General features: G+C 51.4%; 1 protein-coding gene across 2 annotated transcripts in view; it reads left to right on the forward strand.

The window, feature by feature from the left end:
* Nucleotides 1-22,582, forward strand: part of SEC24D (SEC24 homolog D, COPII coat complex component) — a 59,861-nt gene that overhangs the window by 14,622 nt on the left and 22,657 nt on the right. For both annotated transcript variants that reach the window (XM_066233949.1, XM_066233950.1), the window contains exons 7-10: nt 1,172-1,283; nt 3,351-3,478; nt 17,051-17,189; nt 19,750-19,865. In XM_066233949.1, coding sequence (XP_066090046.1) covers nt 1,172-1,283; nt 3,351-3,478; nt 17,051-17,189; nt 19,750-19,865 — 495 coding nt within the window. The remainder of the gene's footprint in view (nt 1-1,171; nt 1,284-3,350; nt 3,479-17,050; nt 17,190-19,749; nt 19,866-22,582) is intronic.

Raw genomic sequence — 22,582 nt, forward strand, 5'->3', positions numbered from 1 at the left:
GCCTGGGGCAGAGGCCAAGGAGCCATCCCCAGCGCCTGGGCCATCTTTTGCTCCAGTGGAGCCTCAACTGCGGGAGGGGAAGAGAGAGACAGAGAGGAAGGAGAGGGGGAGGGGTGGAGAAGCAGATGGGCTCCTCTCCTGTGTGCCCTGGCCGGGAATCAAACCCGGGACTCCCACTTGCCAGACCGACGCTCTACCACTAAGCAAACTGGCCAGGGCCACTGAAGGACACTTTTAAGACCCCCATGGAGAGTAAAAGTATGAAGTGTATTTTGCATATTGAACAAAATTGTTCACTTAGAGCTCTGACTTCATTCTTCTCCACCCAGGTGGAGGGTGTCTAGTCAGCGTTCCTAGGTGGCTCTGCGTGACAAGGAACCCCCACTCCTTTGATCCTGTGAGGAGGGAGGAGGCAGGGGAAGGGAGGAAAGGAGTCCCTGGGGTCCCTTCTGTCTCTGTGAGCTCCTTATGGCTGGAGCCCGCCCCGTCTTCACCCCAAAGCAAGTGCAACAGAAAGAAAACTTTTTGTCTCCATTTTTCATCACTAAATGTTTTCTTAGAGAAATATGGGATGTCTTCTAGTGAAACAGCACATTGAGGGACTTGTGTCCCGTCGACTCCTGTCCTATGGGAACCCCCGGGGACCCTGCGGTCTATCCCCTGTCTCGGGGAGCTGGTAGGGGCCGCAGACACGAACGAGAAAGTGGGTTTGAGCAGGAAGTTTGTGAAGACTTATTCAGCTTTATGTCACAAATCACTTCTAGATTCAGTCATTTCTTTAGCCTTTTAGACTTTTGTGTAACGACCAAAAGTATTTTCTTTACAAAAGTTATTTTCAATTTATTTTCCTATCAGATTTTTTTTTTTTTTTTTTTTGAGAAATGCTCATCTACGGTCCCAGTAAACAAACGGAATAAAAGCAAAGTTCTGTGCAGGTCAGGTCAGAGCTTGGAGTCCTGAGAGTGACATTTGGCAGCTGCAGGTCTAGACCTGTGACAGTGGCCATGGCGGGCCTGGCGACAGGGCGGCTTCTGGGAAGACTCTGCTCTGTGATGAGCCCATGGAATAAGATGCCGGTTTTCCCGTGTGCATAATGCGGGCGGGGCAGGCCGGGGGCGGAGAACGCTGGGGAGACCTGGACTCTGACTTGCTGTTGACATCTTCTCCGCAGATCCAGGTGATTGAGAGCGACCGAGCTGCCAGAGGAGGACAGGTGTATGCCACCAGCGCCCGAGGCCAGGTCCCTCCGCTGGTCACCACAGACTGCGTGGTGCAGGACCAAGGTATTGATCCGCAGCGGTCATTTTGGTTGAAGTTTACCAGATTCCGTACCATTGTTTTAAAGCTCATAACACGGGTGCCCTTCTGTGATGCTTTTACTGATGGGTCCCCTTTTCCAGGGGAGTCTGTGAGGACTTGTCTCCATGTCTGCAGGGCATAGGTAGGGGACACATGCAGTGGTTGAGCTCTGTCACCCTCCATGAGTGTGACCTGAGGCTGGGACCTGAGCTCTGCTGGCCTCAGTTCCGCACACAGCCTGGCACTCACCATGTGGTTTGCTGAGCCCTCCCCCACACGGTGCCTAGAGAGCACTTAGCACAGCACTAAGTGAACTTGCCATCAGCAGTGGCGTGCAGAGCAGGGACTGCACTGAGCTCTGTTCTCTGCTGGCAGGCCTTTAGAGTTCCCCTGAGGGTCAGGGCGGCGACACAGCAGGGTCAGAGACCCTCTGCTTTCACTGCTGGATGCCCCTTTTTGTCACCTCACGTCCTGCGCTGGGACTGGTGGGCGGCGCGAGCAGAGTGGGGGCTGGAGGACGGCCCCAGTGGCGTCTTCTCAGCAGGTCCTTGCCGTCCTGAACCTCCTCTCCCTCTCTCAATCAGGATGAGGGCAGTGGGGCACTTACAGGCTCTTCCCTCCTGCCCTTTCTGCAGTCCCTTTCCTGCCCCATCAGCCTGTACGGTCGGTCTTCCCAGGAGCGTAGTGCCTGTGGTTTATGCCAAGGTGCAGTGTGTCCCGGTGGGAGCAGACGTCTCAGGTTCTCTGTGTGTGGTGTGCCTGGCTCGTGTGCTCAGTCCTAGAAACAGAACGTTGTGTGCAAAGAAATGTTTTGTGTCATCTTGGAGCCATGGAGCCAGCCAGGTTCTAGCAGGGGGTCTCCGGGCCTGAGTTTGTTCTCTGAGCCGTTCTCAGTGCTGTCCTTGCAGAGCAGGCAGCCAGCAAGGCAGAGGGGCTGCGTGCGGAGCCTGCACACCTTCACGCCTCGCACACCTGCCCACCTTACACACCTGCGCGCCTCGCGCACCTGCACGCCTTGTGCACCAGCCTGCCTCACGCACCTGCCTGCCTCGTGCACCTGCCTGCCTCATGCACCTGCCTGCCTTACGCACCTGAACACACAAGTCCAGGCTCCCACTGCCCGCTGTACCTTGCTCCTCTCACCTCTCTGCACCTCTGCTCTGCCACCCTTGGTAACGTGAGCACTAACACCTGCCCGGGGCCGGGCCAGGGAACCCTCTCCCTGGGGTCTTTGCTCAGCAGTGCCTGCAGTGTTGCCATGTCTGCCTCCCTGGCTTCCACGTGCGTTCTCCCAGCACTCGTCATTTGACGTCACACCCTTGCTGCGTTACTGGGGTGGTGCGTATTGTCCGTGTCCTTTGCAGAGCAGTGTCTGCAGCTCAGTTGACACTCAGCGAGTGTACCTATGATGGTTATGTTCTTTTGATCATAACATAGTATAGTTTTAAATTATATTTGAACTTCATAGTTTGTCTCAGGTAGTTGTTCTAATGACTCAAAATGTGTGCCATGAAATAAAGATACTTGGTTAGGGAGCCCTGTGTCTATTAAAAATAGAGAGTTTTAAATATTTTCAATTACAAGTAAAATTTTCATTGCTAAATTTAATTTTTAAGTTAAAAAATCCCCCACTCAAATGGACTTGTAGTTGACAGTGTCCCTGCTGACATGACGCGGTGTCTGAGTGCTGTCCCGTTGGAGGAGCAGGGAGACGGTGCGGGGAGGCTGCCCTGTTTCCCGGGTCCTGTCCTTCTCTTCATTCCCCCCCCTCCCGACTCCCGCCAGCTCTCAGGTCTGCGCATTGGCCGTCAGACACCCGCTTGCGGGAAGAAACAGTTAACACGTCTCTCTCGTATTTTTGTAGAATTCAGAGTGTTGTCTTGTGCAAGAAATTACAGTGTGCCTACGCTACAGGTGGTAGAATTGCACAATACTGGTTTTTTCCATGAAATCATTAAGAGTGTTTCACAAATAAGGCAGTGATTATCCAGAAACAGCTTAGAGACATCGGAGTGTCTCAGCCGATTTGAAGTGTGTCTCTGATGTTCCAGGCAACGCGAGCCCCCGCTACATTCGCTGCACCACATACTGTTTCCCGTGCACGTCGGACATGGCCAAGCAGGCGCAGATCCCCCTGGCCGCCGTCATCATGCCCTTCGCCACGATTCCGCCAAACGAGGTGAGGATGATCGAGGCCGCAGTGCTGGGACCTGCCGGCTCCAAACACCGGCTCGCCACGCTGTTCTCTGCGTCAGATCCTCTGTGCTATGAACGGAGAACAGGAATCTGTATAATGCGGAGCACATGGTCATTTCGTCTGTCAGGGAAACGAGTCTGGCGAGCTGTCTGTTCTGGCATCCTGAGTGCCGACACCAAAGGGCTGGGTCACTTCCTGGCCCCTAGAACAAGGCAGGTAAATGCCACGCCGTCCCGCGAGGCCCTGAGCCCCTCGTGCAGGGCCCTGGTACTAGGCGTGCTGGCGAAGGAAGATGACAGAGCCGAGGTCCCCGGTCTCCCTGCATCTGCAGTAGCAGTGGCTGGGCCAGATGCCCTGGGCTCCTGCTCAGATGCAGTAGGATTGGAGAGCTTGGGTAGGCGAGTCTGTGTGGCTCAGCTCGGGAGGATGCACTCAGTGTGTGGCTGAGTGGGAAGAAGGGCAGAAGTGGTGACTGCTTACAGCTCCTGGTACGAGGATGCTCTCAGCGTGTATGGTGGTCAGTCATGCATCCAACACGGATGCTGTTCCTCCTGGTGCTCCCGAGTGACGGCGCCACCTGCACGCAGAGACACAAGCGCTAGAGTGGAGCAGGCCTGGTGGGAGGTGAGAACAGCTTCACTGCCGCTGGAGCTCTGTCCGGAACCCAGCCCAGGCCCCCTGCCCTGTGTGAGGCTCTGCGGGGCTGAGCCGATCCCCAGGGGCCAGCTGGTCTCCTGTGGACCAGCAGCCCTGAGCAGGAGGCAGGGCCACTGGGCAAGAGTGGGTTAGTGCCCATCTTGGGCTGGCCCTGCTGCTGCTGTGGGGTGCTGGGGCATGGAGCAGGGGGAGCGGTGACCAGAGAGAAGAGAGGGTAGCTTTCTTCCCCTTTGAGACGGCGCTGACTCCTCGTGAGGGTGGTGGACGGCTGCTGCCCCTCCTTGGAGGTAGGGTAGCCTGGGCGTGGAAGAGCCACTGGGCTATTCTAGAAGCCATTCTCACCTGCAGACACGTGTTCAGTGTTCAGGCTTGGTCTCTTACGTGACTGGCCCAGATAGTATGGTGCTATAAACTCCTCTTTAAAGTCGCTGTCTCAGCAAGGTAAGCAGAGCGTGTGGGATGGCAGAGAGGTCCTTGCGTATGTGACGTCTGTGTGTGTTTCATAATAAGACATTGAAAATAGCTAGTTAGATTAGTTACTTATGATGAAAACTTTCAAACATGCAGAAAAGTTGAAAAATTTCCATTGAATACCTGTGTACCTGCCACTAGGTTCTGCCATTAACATTAGGCTGTACCTGTTTGATCACATGTCAACTCATCTGTCCCTCAGTCTGTCTCTTCTCGCAGATAGCAGCTCCGTCCCTCGGAGCACTCCCACAGCACCCCTGTGACCAGGCTGATGTCCTCCTCAGGTGACACTCACGTATAGTGAGGTGTTGCTGTCTAGAGTAAATATTTCACCGAAGTTTGACAGAGGCATATGCCCTTGTGACCCAAGCCCCGATAAAGACGTGAGACGTGACTGTTGCCGCCTGCTATCCTGGTCAGCATCCCACCCTTCGTGTACCCCCTCCTCCGGTTGCCAGTGTCCTGACCGCCCCACCGCGAAGTTGGCTCCTGTCTTAGGTCTTCATGTTGGAGGCGCCAGGCGCAGGCGCTCTGCGTGAGCTGCTAGCACTCCGCACGGCGTCCTCAAGAGCATCGTGGTGCTGTGTGCACGGCGGTTTCATCCTTGCTCACTGCCATGTCTCCCTGTGAAGCTCTGCTGGCTTACCTGCCCTTTCACAGGTAGGCCACAGGGTCACCTCTAGTTCTGGCCGTTGTGAATGAAGCTTGTGTGACAGCTTTCCTTGCACAAGTCTCTCAGTGGCCCCATGTTCCTACATTCATCTCTTTCGCGTTAGCACCTGCACGTGGATTGCTGGCTCCTGGGTGCCTGCTTGTTCAGGTCTGTCGTTTTCCAGGGTGGCCACACCATTCACAGCCCTCCCCATGCGCCATCAGCATCGGCTGCTCTGCCTGCTCCTCAGCCTTGGCTGTTGTCGTTTTTCTACTTTAGTGGCTCTGATGGCCGTCACCATGAGCAATATTTTCATTTTGGTATCTGTGCCATTGAACAAATGTGTCACGCTCATGTGCATGCCACTCGTCATTATCAGACGTTGTGTTTTGTCTTGTGCTAAACGTCATTTTCTGAAAGTGAAAGTTTTATCACTATATGAGGTGTCCCCTGTGGTCGGGCCATCCTGTAGGGCAGACGTGGATGTGGGCCGTGCTCCCACCTCCGCTGCCCTATGTGACTTCACACATGGACTTTGTTTTGTGTGGCCATCATGTAGTGTTGCTCTCTGCCTCCTCTCTGGGCATCTCATGGGACCTCAGCATGGGGAGTGCGAGGGTTGGGGTCCCTCACTGCTCCTCAGTGGGCTGGTGGGTGAAACCTGTCACCCCACATGGGGCCTTCGTGACACTCTCTCCTCTGCGGTCTCCTTGACTCCTTCCTGGTGTGTTTGTTCCTGCCTCAGAGTCAGGAACGTTTCAGTCACTCGGTGATTTTCCCGATATGTCCTATTTGGATTTGTGAAGGCTTGGAGTTGGGGACCTCTCTCCTCACCTCTCCGCTCCCTTCAGACTCCCTGTCCCTCCAAAGGCTGACTGTTACCTGGAACAGTGGTCACAGCTTACAGGCTCTTCGTGAGCTCAGTGACGAGTCTTTAACGTATTTTCAGTTATTTAATCCCCACATCGACCTGTTACTCCACTTCAGATGTAAGGAAACCGAGGCACAGAGTTAGCAGCATGTTATGGTCAACAGCGATCAGTAACAGCCAGGATTCCAGCCCAGGCGTCCCATGCCCAGGTGTACCCCTGCCTCAGGATGTGAAGACCCCCACCCATCCCCGGCCTCCTCCCCGCCGCCCTGTGTGCGGTGCCTTTCTGACGTCTCTCCGTGGGCACCTCCTCAAACCCACAGACGTAGCGTGTTCTACGCCGATAGCTTCTCATTCCTCCACAGACCCATAAACACACCGTTGTTTCTTTAAGTGCTGAAGCCAGAAACCAGAAACTAAACAATTCTAGTTCATAATGGAAACGAGGAGCATGCTGCTTTTGGATACTCATAACCTACAATCAAAGGAAGTAGATTTTAAAGTATCTTTCTTGAAGATGATAGCACGAATACTACTCCTTATCAGTAACGTTTTAATTTCTTCTACAGTAAATGACTTGCTTACTTTTACGTATGGTAAAATTTTAGGATTTTATTCTGTATCTGACTGATATTGCCATCATAACTGCAATTTAGAAAAAGATATCCTTAAAGATTTTCTGGTTTGGCATCTATCCAAAGGATTTATTTAGTATATTACAATTTTCTTTTTTAAAGTTGGTTCTGTTCTTTAACAGAAGCTTTTAAAAGCATGTCGTCCTGCTTTAACGCCGGTTGGCTCAGTGGTAGAGTGTTGGCCTGGCGTGCAGGAGTCCCGGGTTCGATTCCCGGCCAGGGCACACAGGAGAAGCGCCCATCTGCTTCTCCACCCCTCCCCCTCTCCTTCCTCTCTCTCTCTCTTCCCCTCCCGCAGCCAAGGCTCCATTGGAGCAAAGTTGGCCTGGGTGCTGAGATGGCTCTGTGGCCTCTGCCTCAGGTGCTAGAATGGCTCTGGTTGCAACAGAGCAATGCCCCAGATGGGCAGAGCATCGCCCCCTGGTGGGCGTACCAGGTGGATCCCGGTCGGGCGCGTGCGGGCGTCTGTCTGACTGCCTCCCTGTTTCCAACTTCAGGGGAAAAAAAATACAAAAAAAAAAAAAAAAAAGGCCAGTAAAACAAACCTAAACCATGCGGTGATGGCCGGGAACCCCCTGAGGCCGTTTGCATGAAGATGTGCTGTCGCTGAGCACATACCTGCCCTCATGGTGTAGCATTTTGTACTCCTTACTGTAAATTTTAATGTTTGTATGTTTTAAGTGAAGCCCACTGCCACATTTGACATGATTAACTATGAAATACTTGGTCAGCATAGCTAATCGGCTAGCTTGTCAGCCCTTCTGTAACCACTGCTTTATCTCTGATGCTGTATTTTAGGAACTCGGGTAGAGGTGATAGGTTTCCAGTTCAGGGGATTGAAGATTACACTTAATTTAATTTTGCATTTTCTTTAAAATAAATGTTCACACTTTGGACAATTTTATCACAGTTGGCAATTTTGTGTTTGTGTGTTTGTGTCTTTCTCCCACTAGTCCTGTGCGTGTGGGTAGGGACAGCTGTCACCTGCCCAAGACCTCACGCAGTTCCCGGGACATTTTTGTGCTGCATACACATTTGATACTTTCTTTGCACAAAGTCATCTGTATACAGAAGTAAACGAGAATTTTGAGGACGAGTAATCTGATTGGATTACCACTGTTGGGATCTCTGAGTGAGCATTTACTGAGCATCTACTGTGTATGAGTGCTGTATCTGACACTGATGCATCGCACAGGAGACAGGGGACAGGCACTCCTGTGGCCAGGCGCAGGCTGGACCTGCATTTCTGAGTCATGTGTCCAGGCATCTGACAGTTATTTGAATTTCCATGTTGTGTATCAAAGAAAACTTTTTATTTACTACACACATGTTCTTATGAAAAGTAGCCATTTGAAGACTGGTGGCCAGAGAGACAGCTGTGCCGAGTGGGGTGACAGTTGGTCAAAGAATTCTCTGACAGTGAGGGTCAGCATATGCTTAGCCTATTTCCACTTTTAGTCTCCCCTCCAGTGTCTTTCTTTTAATATCACCACACTATAAATGTTATAGAGAGAAAGGGGAGGATGTTTGGGACAGATATGTTCAAAAGATTAAAATCTTTGATGAAACAATGTCATTCATTGTTTCAGACAATAAGGTTGTCATTGGCTTTCTTGAATAATATTTCTGCAAAATGCAAGTAAAACTGGAAAGTCCTAGTTATAAAATGCCAACACCAGGCACTGACCCACCCCAAAGACCACGTCTCTTAACCCTGAGTGGAACCATGTTGCTGGTGAACTGAGTTTGCTATGGACTAGAATGTGGGAGAGAGATTGAGTTTTCATACTCTCTTGTCCTGTGTGGCTTAAAAAGTTTTGAAGAACCTTATCAAATTACTTCAAACATAATTTTGTCTACATTTCTACTTCTTAAAGGAAAAGGGTAGAAAGTGGGTATCAGCTCATACCTATCAGTTTTTATTTTTTTATTTTTGATGAGAAGTCATTGTCCCTTTCTTTCCAGCTTAGTGTTGATATATATGAGTATGTAAGTATATTCATTTCTCCAGAAATGAATTGGTCACATATTTTTTTGTTAATTAAAATTTTTCCTCAACTTTTTTTAACCCTATTTTCCAGCCTTCCCTCCAAATGGCTTTTGGCTCTTTGCCCAAATCAAGGGAAGTCACAAAAGATGGTTTGCTATATCACTTGGAGCGGCCCCCGGGGTGGTGACTGGCAGTGGGGCCGTGTACAGCGCTGCAGGTACTGGAGGCCTGCGTGTCCTCCTCTGGAAGCAGTTCTGTGAACAGCTTTAGACGGCTTGAACAAGTGTGCAGCGTCCCTGGAGGTCTGCTCCGAACAGGGAAATGGTCACGTGACTTGTCTGTTAGACTTATTTACACCTTCGGTTTTATTACTGTATCGTCACGCCTGGATTTAGGGATTTCTTGAAATGGTCGCGCCCACCACAGCCTAGACTGCGGTAACACATCGTCGTTGGGTCTGATCATTTTTAAGCAGGGTCCACGTTCCTGAAGGGCTAGTACTGTGTGCATTCTGTCCTCTGCTAACAAGGATTCAACTTGGCAGATATGGATAGCTCTCTTGGCCAGTGCTGGAGACTGTTCCCGGTACCCAGATGCATCTGGTCCTTGAGCAGACAGGCAGGGTCTCTGCCCTGGTCCCTCCGTCCCTGGGGGGGGGGGGAGAAAGCGGAGGCTGGGGAGGAGGGAGTTACCCAGAGGAGAAGGGAAGGGGAGGGGGTGAGCAGGTGGGCGTGGGCCACCTGTGGGAGGCGGGACTGGCTCTCAGGTCAGATTGCAGGTGGGGTGGCCAACCACACAGATGTCCTGCAAACAGGCTTGCCTCCTGCAGGGTTGAGAAAAGATTTGACCTGTTTTCACAGCCACTTGAAGAAGCAGAGAAATGGAGGGCAGATTTAGCCTGACAGGCCCTCCAGGTTTATTATCTTTAATCCTTTCATCTTTAGAGTATTTTACAGCTTCCCTTTGAGGGACAGAAAACTGTCAGTGATTTTGTTATTGAAGGAAGAAACTTGATTCATAATGAGTTTTTGTTTGTTTGTTTTTCTGAAAGAGGGAAGGTGGTAGAGAGGGAGAGGGAGGGAGGTGGGGGAGGGAGAGGGAGGGAGGTGGGGGGAGGGAGAGAGAGGAAAGTGGGGGGAGGGAGAGGGAGGGAGGTGGGGGAGGGGGAGAGAGAGGAAAGTGGGGGGAGGGAGAGGGAGGGAGGTGGAGGAGGGGGAGGGAGAGGGAGGGAGGTAGGGGAGGGAGAGAGAAGAAGGTGGGGGGAGGGAGAAGCATCATCAACTCGTTTTTCTACTTGGTTGTGCTCCTCATATGTGCCCTGCTCGGGTCTCGTGGGCTGTGCCCTGACCTGGGCTCAAGTCGGTGAGTTTGGTACTTCGGGACACTCTGCCCACTGCACCAGGGGCCACAGCGATTTGTAGGGTTGTTAAGTGTAGAAGAGATCTCGTCTTCTGTGGAACACTGCATTCTTACAGTAATTAGGTGTGCCTTCTGCAAGGGGCTGTGATTATAAACAAAATTTAGTTCTCAGGTGAAAGGTGAGCTCTCAGGGTCACGGCTTCAGAGGAAAGTGGGGAAGCATCTCTCAGCCACGGAACTCCTGGCTGTGGTTGCCTGCAGAGCAGTGGCATTCCACCCAGATAACCCACGCTGGCAACCAGCTGGGCTTCGCAAATAGACCCATAATGAGACGCTTCTGCATAGCGGTCCAAACAGGCCACGTTTGCTTAAGTATCATTTAGTCATGAACTAGGTGCTACTGAGCACACTGACGTCACTTGTGCTCCTCCCTGCCTGATGCGTATGTACCCTTCTGGGGCTGTGGGTCCTTTCTGAGATGCAGGTGCCCAGGCCCCCTTGGCCCCCCACTGGGAATGGACAAGGCTGAGTTGGCCATAGCGGACTTGCTGTTCATGCCAAGGGAAGACAAGCTGTCATCGTTTTTACTTGTTCTGGGATGAACGCAGCATATCAGGATTCATCACACCCAGGCCTGATCCTTGGTGACAGAAGCCGGCCGGTGTCCTCAGGTCCAGACCGACTTCCCTGTTTTCTTTCTTCTTTCCTATACTTTTCATTCAGACTCTTAGACTTCAGTTCTTCCCTCCTCTCCTCCCTCCCTCCTCCTCTTGTCAGCCAATCAAACTGGGGACCGGGGCGAGGCTCAGTTTACCTATGCTGTCAGGGAGCGAATCCTTATAGGTAGAAATTTCAGGTAAAAAATAGAGCTAATGTTTAAATATCTTCTGCGATTGTTTTTAAAAGTTATAGGAATTGAATAAAATATAGGTGATCATGCAACAAATAGAAATTCTAAAAATTTCTCATGGTAATTGTAAAATATATGCCAGAATTTACAAATTTTAAGCAAGTTTTAGATCATGTATCAAAGGTACCATTTCCCCCAAAGATACTGTTTTAGTTTAGTGAAATGTGAAATCTTTTAACCAGTCTTCCATCAGAATTGTTACCATGCAGTGAACAGCTGATTTGAGGAGGGAGAGACAGAGACGGGGAGAGACCCGGCTAGTCAGGACCTGCCACCGTGCCCAACGTGGAACTGTCCGCAGTCACCCAGCCTCCTCTTCCTCTCCAGCGTCTCGGTGGGCATGCCTCCCTGCCACCGGCCACCAGCACACTTCAGGCTTTCCTCCTGTGTCAGGGTCCCACTGATTGACATGGCGTCTCTGCCTGGAACAAGTGACTCTGTCACTTCCCATCTCTTCTCTGAGAAAAGCCCTTATTGACTAGATACAGTTTAACAAGAACAGATTGGAACAGCAGTGTGGGAGAGAAGCCCTTATTGGCTAGATACAATTTAACAAGAACAGACTGGAACAGCAGTGTTGAAGACAAAAACTGGGAGATTGTCTCCCAAGTACCATAGACACTCAGCATAGCCAGGGGTTAGTGCTCTGGACACATGAGAATGCAGTGTTTTAAATTAACAAGGGCCAATTGAAAACATTCTTGAAAAACAGAAATCTGTTCTTTGAGCGAATACAACATGTTTCTTTCTAGAAGGTGTGTTCGATGATGTTTAGAGGGCCTTCAGAAAACCTTCTTTGTGCCATGCTTATTTCATTTAGAAGGTCAAGCAAAACAGCGCTGTATCTTAGAGGCCACGTGAGCAGCGAGCAGCCAGCAGCCGTGGCCCTCATCTCCCTTTCTGTCTGCGGAGGCTGACGGGCATCCTAATGTGGAAAGCTAAAAACAGAGCCCTGCAAGCTGCCCGCCCTCCTGCTGATGGAAACATCTGTAGTACAGGCAGCGTCCCCACCCCTCTCCTTTTCCCTGCTGGGCGTAATCCCTGGAATCTGCCCGCCTGTTTGCTGCGTGCCTGGGAGTTTGGGTGATCGACATTTTTGAAGGGTGCTGGTACCTCGCAGGTTATTGGTTATCGTTTCACATACCATTGTCAGGCCTCTGTCCCCCAGTTCACCCAGAGGACTCCCTGACTTCCTCCCAGGGGGACCCGGGAAGCGAGCAGCCCTCAGGCCGCAGGTGCAGGCTTCGCGACGTGGCGGACCCCCTGACGTGAGCCCTGGCTGCTGGAGTGGGCGCTGGTCATGAGGCCCTGGGGACAGCAGCGGTGTTGATGTGTCTTTTTTCTGGGGGGTGGGGCTGCCACATTTGTGGGTCTTCCTGCTGTATGTCTGAGCTGACGCAGGAAGCATGGTGTCTGAGACCTCTCTACCATCACCTGCTGCAGTGCAGGGGGAGGCGCTGAGTGGAGTCCTGGACATGTGGGGGCAGCATTGTCATGGGACACTGGTTGCGCTCCTGGAGGTGCTAATGAAGCATGTGACAGATGAGTGAGAAGGGAGAAGATATGCACATTAGAAAACGCAGAGCGTGTATTCTCAACCTGAGCAGACATGTCTGAGGTCACCGCCGGGCTCTGGGCTGCCTCCCCCATGGGCCTTGGTGTCCCCACAGCCAGTGCAGGAGAGTGGGCGGAGAGTTAGACACGCTGAGTAGGTTTTCTTGTCTGTTCTCTTCAGTAGCTTGCTGCATTCTGTAATTTCTACACAAGTTATCCTTAAGAGCCTGTACATCATGTTGTTTAACCTAATTTTGTTTTACCCAGAACGTTTTTTAACCATGATCAAAGGTTTTTTTCAAGAAGAGTGTGGGTTTCTCAGTTTTGGGATGGCAGCAGCTGAGCCCTTCGGTGACAGGCTGCTGAAGTCACACCAGATGAACAGGGCACCATCTTCTCTGGCGTTTCCTGACCAGGGACAGAATGTGGCTTTCATTTTCATTTTCTCAGCACCACCTAGTGGTCAGCTGCCCAGCGCGGCCTTCATTCGTCATCCCGTCTCAAAACTCAGGCTACATGGCAAGACTTATGTGTGTTCTTAGTCGTGTAGTGCCCTAAACAAAAACACACTGGTTGCACACTTCATAACAGCCCTCCACGCGGGGTCTTTGTGCGCTGTGCCCGTTGGCTTCGAGCGTCTGTGCTTGCCCTGGAAGTCCTCTATGTGAGGAGAAGACATCGCCTCTGCACCAAAGAGAGCTTGTTAATGGCAGCGTGCTGGGGCCTCTGGTCGTAGCTCTGCATGTGGCTCTGACCAGTGCCTTTCTGGACGATGGGCTCACGACCAACTGCACGCATATCAGGCTACCTGGGAGAATGGCAGGAAGACGTGGAAAACCAATAATATATTGAAAGAGAAAGCTTGAACAGTTGTGTCGTTAGTGCCAGGGAACCACTGATCAAGCCGTCTTGCCGTCTGCTCATTCATGTGGGAAGATAGCCCAAAATGTTTGGTTTTGCTTTGTTGTGAAATCTTTTCACACTGAGCCCATTTCTCACTGAACTGTCTCTGGTTTGTGGTTCCAGACTGACCATGATGTAATTATACACACACAAAGAAAGGCTTTTTATTCAATTAGTGCATCTTAATTAAAATTAGTGCCTACATGGACTCGGCCAAGCCCTGGTAATCTAAAAATGAGCACAGGATCCGATGGGGCGTTGTGTGCCTCTCCTCAGCTCCCTGTTGTCCATGCTGGGTGAACTCACACCGCGTGGGGCCAGAACCATGATGGCCACGGCAGGGCTGGACCCTGTGTTCCACTCTGTCACTGTCCCCTTGTGAGGACAGAAAGGCAGGAGCCTGCAGGAGGGCACCGAGGCCGGAAGAGTGAAGCACATTTCTCAGCACAGTGACAGAATGTGAAAGTATTTCTGAAGTCACTGTGACCTAATGTGCTTGCTCAGGGGGAGACAGGACTCGGTGGGGGTGGGATTTCACAGAGCACAGTGCACACTGGAGATGCACTCAGAGGAGAGGACAGGAGCCGTCTGAGCAGCGTGCCGCTGTGGTATGTGGGGGCAGCGTCGGGGGCGGGCAGGGAGGACCCGGCTTCCCGCAGGGCCTGTGGGATGGACAGGATGGTGTCACCTTACCCTTGTCCACAGCCCACGAGAAAACGTAAACACTGAGAAAGCTTTTAACATTCTTTGCTGTCACCTCCATTGTCTGAAGACCTTACTTACCTATCTATCACCCCGTTTCCAAAAGGGGGCTGATGCAAAAAATGTGAGTGTGCCTCACAGCCTGGACGCAGCTGTCACCGGACCCCGGCTTGCGGGGAGCCTTTCATTCCATCTGCAAGTCTGAATCTGCCAGGACCAGAATGAATGTGGACATGTCAGAGGCGACAGTTTCACAGTGGTTTGAGGTGGGGCCTGCCCACAAGTGCTTCCTGTCAGTAAAAACAAGGTTAATTCTGCCTGCCTTGCCTTGCCTTTGTCTAGCAGAGAATTGCATCTTATCTTTTCTCTAAAGTCTCTGGGGGCACTGCTGGTAGCCTTGGACCTCTGAAAACAAAAGGGCAAGAGAAGTGGACCTGACCGGAAGGAGTACGTGTGAATGGCAGCCTCCCTTCCCACTTTGACTCTTGAAGGCGTCTCTGGCCTGGGTGCTCCCCTGTGGGACGGATGGCAGCCCGAGGCGGGGTTCTCATCTTTGACTTCAGACTCTCCTTCTCCATTCGCTGCCCCAAGACCCCCTTGTTGTATCTACATCTTTTCTCCTGCTCCCTGTCATGCCACAGATGGCGTCTTCTCAGTCCCTGCTAAAGAGAGCGGGGACCACTTTACGCCTTTCTGACACAAGGTCTACATGGAAAAGTGTCTCTGTCAATACCTGAACATACATGTGTATGTGAATCAGATTCCCACAATGTTTTAAAAATCTGCACTTCTCAGCTTCTGTCAGATTGCATGGGAACTCTTGAGAGGATTCCCCACACTCTAGTCTAGATCATTTCTACAATAACAAGTTAGCTAAGTTAAGTGTTTGTATAAACAAAAGCCTTTAGAAACTCAAAAACCCGTGTCCTATTAGACATGCTCTGTCCTGAGCTGAGGGGGTTTGAGAGAGGACAGTCATTCTGTGTAGGCAGATGACAGTCACCACTTCTCCAACCCCTCTGTGCCAGGCACGGTGCTCTGTGTGGCCCCTAGCACACAGCCCCGGCGGGGCTCAGAGGAGAGAAGCAAGAAAGACCAATCCATTTGGGATTCCTCTTGGCAAGATGGGGCGGGACGCTAGGCATTGGGGAGCGATTCTGAATTTTGAAAAATCCTTCCCTTGAATCTTCCATGCATTATCCTAAAGCTGTTTTTTTTTTTTGTTTTGTTTTGTTTTATTCCTGCTCTGACACTTCAACTCCTTTGTGAACCCTGAGCAGTGGTTAGTTTTCACACAGCATCACCTTGAGCAGCTGGGTGGGGACAAACAACCTCTAGGTCAGGGGTCTCAAACTCGCGGCCCGCCGAACAATTTTGTGTGGCCCGCAGACTAATCCACGGGCTTACTTAATTTTATCCAAAATATTTTGAACTTCGTGGATTAGTCTGCGGGCTGCACAAAATTGTTTGGCGGGCCGCGAGTTTGAGACCCCTGCCTAGGTTTTCTATGAACAGAAAACGGCCTTCGGACTGTCCCTGCCGCCACCCTGTGGCCAGCTTCCTCCTGTTCTTCCCCATAAAGCAGTCTGCTTATATGTGCATTCTTTTCTTCAAAGAAAAACGTAGCTAATGCACCAGATCCTGTAATTCTATGCCTTCCCAGGAGTCCTATCTTTAAGGAAACTTCTAAAAACAAGGAGAGAGAGGCTTGTTGCTTTCTGCTGGAAGCGGCCGGGGGTGGGGGTGGGGGTGGAGAAACATGGCAGATGCCCAACACTGGGCTCTTCCATGTTCACGCGGAAAATAAAAGATGTGTGATGGCTTCACGCACGTTTACGAGGACGAAGCAGTTGAAATTTTCATTTTTTCGGGCCTGGCAGAGCACGTCCAGCCCGCTGCACAGAGTCCCGTGAGGAACACTTTGCACGGGCCACCGTCAGCCTCCTTGCGGGAACCAGTGAATGCCCTTGGAGCTCCGCAGAGGGCTGCATTTCCAAGAAACGCTGTGCATGCTTGGCGGGAGCGGGCCCAGCTGCACACCAATACGTGCACCAGAGCTCTTGAAGTCAGGCCTCATTCCCTTCTTTATCTGCAGCAAATGAACAGAACTTGGCAAAATATGTGCTACAAGGTCTTGAGGACTTTTTTTTTTTTTTTTCATTTTTCTGAAGCTGGAAACAGGGAGAGACAGTCAGACAGACTCCCGCATGCGCCCGACCGGGATCCACCCGGCACGCCCACCAGGGGCGACGCTCTGCCCACCAGGGGGCGATGCTCTGCCCATCCTGGGCATCGCCATGTTGCGACCAGAGCCACTCTAGCGCCTGGGGCAGAGGCCACAGAGCCATCCCCAGCGCCCGGGCCATCTTTGCTCCAATGGAGCCTTGGCTGCGGGAGGGGAAGAGAGAGACAGAGAGGAAAGCGCGGCGGAGGGGTGGAGAAGCAAATGGGCGCTTCTCCTGTGTGCCCTGGCCGGGAATCGAACCCGGGTCCTCCGCACGCTAGGCCGACGCTCTACCGCTGAGCCAACCGGCCAGGGCTGACATTTTTAACATAACCTCTTACTTGTGTTAGTGCCATGCTTTTAAGTTCCCTGTATTCACAGAGGGAGGTGTGCATGCATTCACAACAGTACGTGCGTGTGCGTGTGTGCTTGTACAGAGGTATTGCTTTGCTGTTGGCGGAGTGCCTTGAATTCACAAGGTGTCGAGAGAAGCACCTGGACTCGCTTAGCCATCACGGAGGGCTCAGGGGGCTCCCTTTGAAGACTTGAGCTTACAGTTCCCCCTGGGGTTTCTGGAACACCCAAGACCCCCAGAGCCACCTGCTAACTCGGTTTTCTCCTTGCAGACGCCCCTTTACCTGGTGAACCACGGCGAGATGGGACCAGTGCGATGCAACAGGTGCAAAGCTTACATGTGCCCCTTCATGCAGTTCACCGAGGGCGGGCGGCACTTCCAGTGTGCGTTCTGCAGCTGTGTGAACGAAGGTATGTGTGCGCTTACGTCCCCGCATCTGTGTCAGGAGGCCGGTGTTTCTGCTCCTGGCGGGACCCTGAGCGCTCATCTGCCAGAGTGGCTCTGGGGGCAGGGAAACCCTCCCTCCCCGTCTTGTCACCTGTGATGTGGTGGCCTCCAGCCCAGCCCTGGAAGAAGGGGATGAGCGGTGAGATGGCTTCCGTCCTTCTGGATTTTACAAGAACCCCGGTGACGTCCTTATGGGGCTCCTGCCCTGCTGGAGGGCTCGTGGGGCGTGGGTGTCCTGGGTGGAGCATGATCCGGCTGGTTCCTGACATGAAGGGAGGGAACACTTATCTGTGCTCACGGGTGATGAACGAGAGAACTCTGCGTGTCCCCTGCTCCTCTGAGCTGTTTCTGAGTGTGAGCTGTCTGGGCTTAAGGACGGCTCACACTGAGGGTTCTGACGTGCATGTGGGTGCCCTCCAGTGTTAGACACGACTGAGAGGTGTCCCCGGGTCCCCTGCGTTCTCAGTTCCGTTTCTGTAGTTCAGGGGTGCTGGAAAACACCGCAGTCGCTGAAAGTGCTTACAGTGATCGTATCTAGGACAGTCAGCATGTTTAACTCCTAGTGTCAAAGCCGCACTCAGGTGCAGGGTGTTCCCACATTCAGGGGTGGTTAGACTGCTTCTGGGAGCACGTGGTGCCCATCAGAGCGCGAACTTCCTGCTTCCCTCAGTCCTGAGCTTTGCGGATGCACGTCCCGCAGACCATGGGGGTGACGCTGCCCGGCTGTGTGCCTGGGAGCCGGTGCCCTGGCTGCTGGCTGTGCCCAAGGGCAGCTGTCTCCCACGTCACCACATCCATGGCCCTCGGCTCCGGGGACGTTTCCTGGTGGGACAACAGTGCCGTCTCTGTTTCTCTGTCCCCATCACAGTCCGTGGCTTTGCCCAACTCAGGGGGCCTGAGACTAGCATGGCGAGGCTTCCTCAGGTGACCCTCCATCAGCTCTGCTGTGGCCTGGAATCATTGGAGTCTAGCCTCATCTCGAGGACTGTGTTGCTCCCTTATTTTGTTGAATTTATTGGGGTGACATTGGTTTGTAAAACCATACAGGTGTCAAGTGCACAACCCAGTAAAACATCGTCTGCACTTTGCATCCTGTGCCTGTTGCCCATTGCAAGGGGCATCCCAGCTCCAAGTTCCCTGCCTCTATGGCCTCCGCCAGGCCCCGCCCTCTCCCCCGGCCCTCACCACACTGCTGTCTGTGTGCTATGTGTGTGCTGTATGTATGCTGTGTGTGCTGTATGTATGCTGTGTGTGTTTGTGCTGTGTGTATGCTGTATGCTGTGTGTGTGCTGTGTGTGTGTTTGTGCTGTGTGTTTGTGCTGTGTGTGTGCTGTGTGTGTGCTGTGTGTATGCTGTGTATGTGTGTTTGTGCTGTGTGTGCTGTGCAGTGTGTGCTGTGTGTGTGCTGTGTGTATGCTGTGTGTGTGTTTGTGCTGTGTGTGCTGTGTGTGTGCTCTGTGTGTGTGCTGTGTGTGTGCTGTGTGTGTGTGTGCTATGTGTGTGAGTGCTGTGTGTGTGTGTTTTGGCTAGTAGAGGCATGGACACATGAACAGACCAGCAGCTGTCAGAGGGGATGGGTAAGGGGACTGGATGAAGAGGGTGAGGGGATGAGAGGATTATTAGCTCGGTGATCATCTCGGATTTGGCCTCTGCGACCCCACTGTAACCCAGGAGTAATTCAGTTCCCAACTGAAAATAGAGGAGACTGAGCTGTTGATTCTAAAACAAAAGGCCTCCACCGTCCTGTGGGTTCACAGATGGGTGTGTCCTTTGTGAATTGCTGAAAAGCAGAGCACAGCTGGTGATTGTGAGCCCTTGTGTTGCCCGTGGCCCCCGGCCACCTGTTCCTCTCCGGGCTGTGGGCACCTCTCACAGACACCAGGGCGTATTTGTGTGAGTGTCCCTGTGACTCATGACTGCTCCTGGCTGAGCGGGGGCTTCCAGGCCCTGGCCGGGACGAGCCTTCCTGGACATTGGAGTCAATGGAGAGTTCTTCAGCTGACAGCCGAGTGGTGGAGCCTCCCTAACACAGTAATCCTCTCTACTCGGAAGCCCATGCATGACCATACAGACTCCCCAGGGCTGAAGGCGTCTCTTACTAAAGGACAGAAAAGCTGTAGTTATAGGGTAGTACAAACAGCCCATGTATATTTCTGTTAGGTGTACTGAAAATTGGAATAGTTAGAAAAGCCAGAATTCCTTTTAAAAGAGGTGACTCAATACGGACAATGAAGTTTTGGATGTGCCAACTAAGAACATCAGTCTCGTTAGCCATTCCTCTGCAGTGATCCAGATCATGGATGTTCTTTGTCATCAATAGCTTGTCCAGGGGTCAGAGGACTCTTTTTAGAAAGCCCTCATTCTTTCCAGAGCATGCTTTCTAAGCAGCGGGCATTTAGAATGTACTGCGTTCCAGCTTTCAAGCCCTGTTTCCCTATTGACTTCTCTCCTCCTGTAATAGATTCTGAGGACTTATTAAATTGTCTGTGCTATGCAAACAAAAGGTTTCCATATTTCTGTTAGTGCCAGCATTCTACTTCCAACATCTGGACCACGTTGGCAGAAGACTGGACCACTATGAGAAGCCGGAGCTGTCCCTGGGGTCCTACGAGTATGTCGCTACCCTGGACTACTGCAGAGTGAGTGTTCCCAGGGTGCCCAGGGGATCCCAGGGGAATAGCTTCGTGTGCAAAGAGCTGACTCTTGACTCTAACAAAGCATGTTGGTGCTGCCCAGGGGATGCAGAGGTGCCCAAGGCACAGACCAAGCTGACAACAGGGCGAAGTAGCCAAACCTCCCACCACAGTGATCATTTTGAAAAATGGCGGCAGAAATAGAAAATGGTGATTTAGTTTTCATGTCTGTGCCACCATAGAGCAGGCTGGGTCCTTCATGCAGCCTCTGCCTTGTTTGCTTTGTCATCATCTCAGAAAAAGTTCGCTCTCCAGGCAGAAACTCCGCTCGTGTGGTCAGTGGGACCATTGACATGTTTCTGAGGCTCTCTTCTCTGCTTGCCACAATGAGTGATGATCTTTTTTTTTTTTTTTTTTTTTTTTTTTTCATTTTTCTGAAGCTGGAAACAGGGAGAGACAGTCAGACAGACTCCCGCATGCGCCCGACCGGGATCCACCCGGCACGCCCACCAGGGGCGGTGCTCTGCCCCCCAGGGGGCGATGCTCTGCCCATCCTGGGCATCGCCATATTGCGACCAGAGCCAATGAGTGATGATCTTAAGATCCCCTGGATTCTCAGCTGCCTAGCTTCCTGGTCCCTGGTCTCCTTGGCTTTAAAATGTAGCCACACTGCCTTAATCTAAAACATGAGACTCACTGCTGTGTTTCCCTGTGCGACCGCGAGCTGTGGGCCCCAGGCTACCATCCAGCTCTGTCTGCAGCTGTACAAAGCTCAGCCCTGCTCTGAGCTCAGGTCCCCTCTGCGGCTCCAGGCTTTCCTGTGAGGTCCTCCTCCTGTGACAGTGCCATGCCCACCCACCTCCGTCCCTGCCCCGTGGCCCGCAGATGCCTACGCACTCGCTAGTGCCCAGCCAGATTTTCAGTTTATGTGAATGTGTACACATGCGTGCACACACTGCTTCCTCTAGCTCTATTATGGTGGCTATTTACTGAATCTTTGGGGCTTTTTCCCCTTAGAATTTGGGCCGTTTCTGTGTTTTATCAGTCATGCTGCAGGGTTTAAAATCTTACCTGTTTTCCCTTTCCGTGAGTTCTGATATCCACGGGGAGAAGAATCTTATCCTAGCTACCTGGTGGCATCTGCCACAGTGTGGGTATGGCTCCAGGCAGACAGCTGACCAGAGGATAGAGAACGAATGAGGGAGTTTGCAGGTGTGTGATATTCCCAGGAGTGGCTGTTTTCCTCCCCAGTTTCATAGTGATGGGGACCCCGTCGCGGGCACCTCACAGTGCTTTACAGCTCTCCAGTGAATGGAGAGACCTTCTGTGGAATGGGCTCAAATTCCCGCGCATGTCAGAAGTGCCGTGTGTAGACTGAGAAGCAGCCGTTCCGGCCGACTGCCTCCCCCTTGCAAGAACAAACACCTGCTCGTGTGTGGTTCCTGGGAAGGAGCCTCTGACCCGAGTTCTTTCGTAGGTGTTTGCTGGGGGACCAGTCCACATATTGAGTGTAAATGACAAAGAACATTTTTTCTAACCAGAAGTTTTCTCAACTGCCTGGATTTAAAATCTTTCTCAATTAGTGTAACTTTTGCATTTATTTTAGTATTCTATATGTCTTTTTTTTATATTACATAGAACTAGTTATTAAAGGTTAATGTTTTATTAGTTTAAAATGTGACATTTAAACATAGTTTGGGAAACAAGAACATTTTTGGTACAAATGCTTTATAACGGGAAAATAGTGTCCTAAAGTACCAGCTGCTGGGGGACAGTGTTCCTTACTCTGCTGCCTGAGGGGTGACTAGACAGCAGAGTAAGACCATTTAATTACACGGTCTAATTAAATGTAAGGAAGCCATCGTGAGTGCTGGTGAGACAGCTACTCGCTGGTCCTTGGACTGTCGCCTAACTATGTTCTGAGTCTAGCTCTTTCCCAAAGAGGCCACGTTATCTTGACTTTATGCTTTTTTAGTAGAAACTTAGGCAGAGAGTCAGATCTATTTCTGGAAACAAAAGTCTCTACCTTAAACTCTATTACCTGAAAATGGCCCAGGTGTCTAATTGATAGGAAATCTCAACCAGGAGGCAAAGAACCAAATGAACATTGGGATTTATTTATAAGCTTAATCTTCCTTTTATTATTCCAAGTGAGGGGCATAATTAAAGATGCTATAAATGTCTTCAAATTTAATTATAATTTAAATGTAGATAAAGTATAATAGTGAGTTGCCTCAGATATTTGAATGATGAAAAAGAGCTTATTTTGTGTGTATCTTTTTAACACCAAACAAACTTAAAGGAGAATTACCAAATCACATTTTTCCCTATTCCTTTCACTTTATCTTAGTACCAGTTTCAGATACTGAGATGAATATTGGCTGAACACTCGCTGCCCATGGTGCTCTGGCTGAGTGCCCTCTAGTCCCCCTACGAGGGAGGTCTCAGCACACCAAGTGGTGAGGGCCAGGCTGTGTGGGGAACTGAGGCCTGACCTCCCCTGCATGGAGGGTGATGGAGCCAGACCACCACACCCGTCCCCTGCCAGTGCCCTGGGGACACGGAGACAAGTCTGCATAGATTCATTGTGGTTCCCTGTGGAAACAGACTCCACCCTGTTGCGTACCTGACAGCTTTCCACTTATAATTAACAGACTGTATCCGCATATAAAGTATACCTGAAATGAAAAGTCTCATTCCAAACCAGCCTTTTATTTCCAGAT

Source organism: Saccopteryx bilineata, chromosome 1 (genome assembly GCF_036850765.1).
Source record: "Saccopteryx bilineata isolate mSacBil1 chromosome 1, mSacBil1_pri_phased_curated, whole genome shotgun sequence".
NCBI classification, from domain to species: Eukaryota; Metazoa; Chordata; class Mammalia; order Chiroptera; family Emballonuridae; genus Saccopteryx; species Saccopteryx bilineata.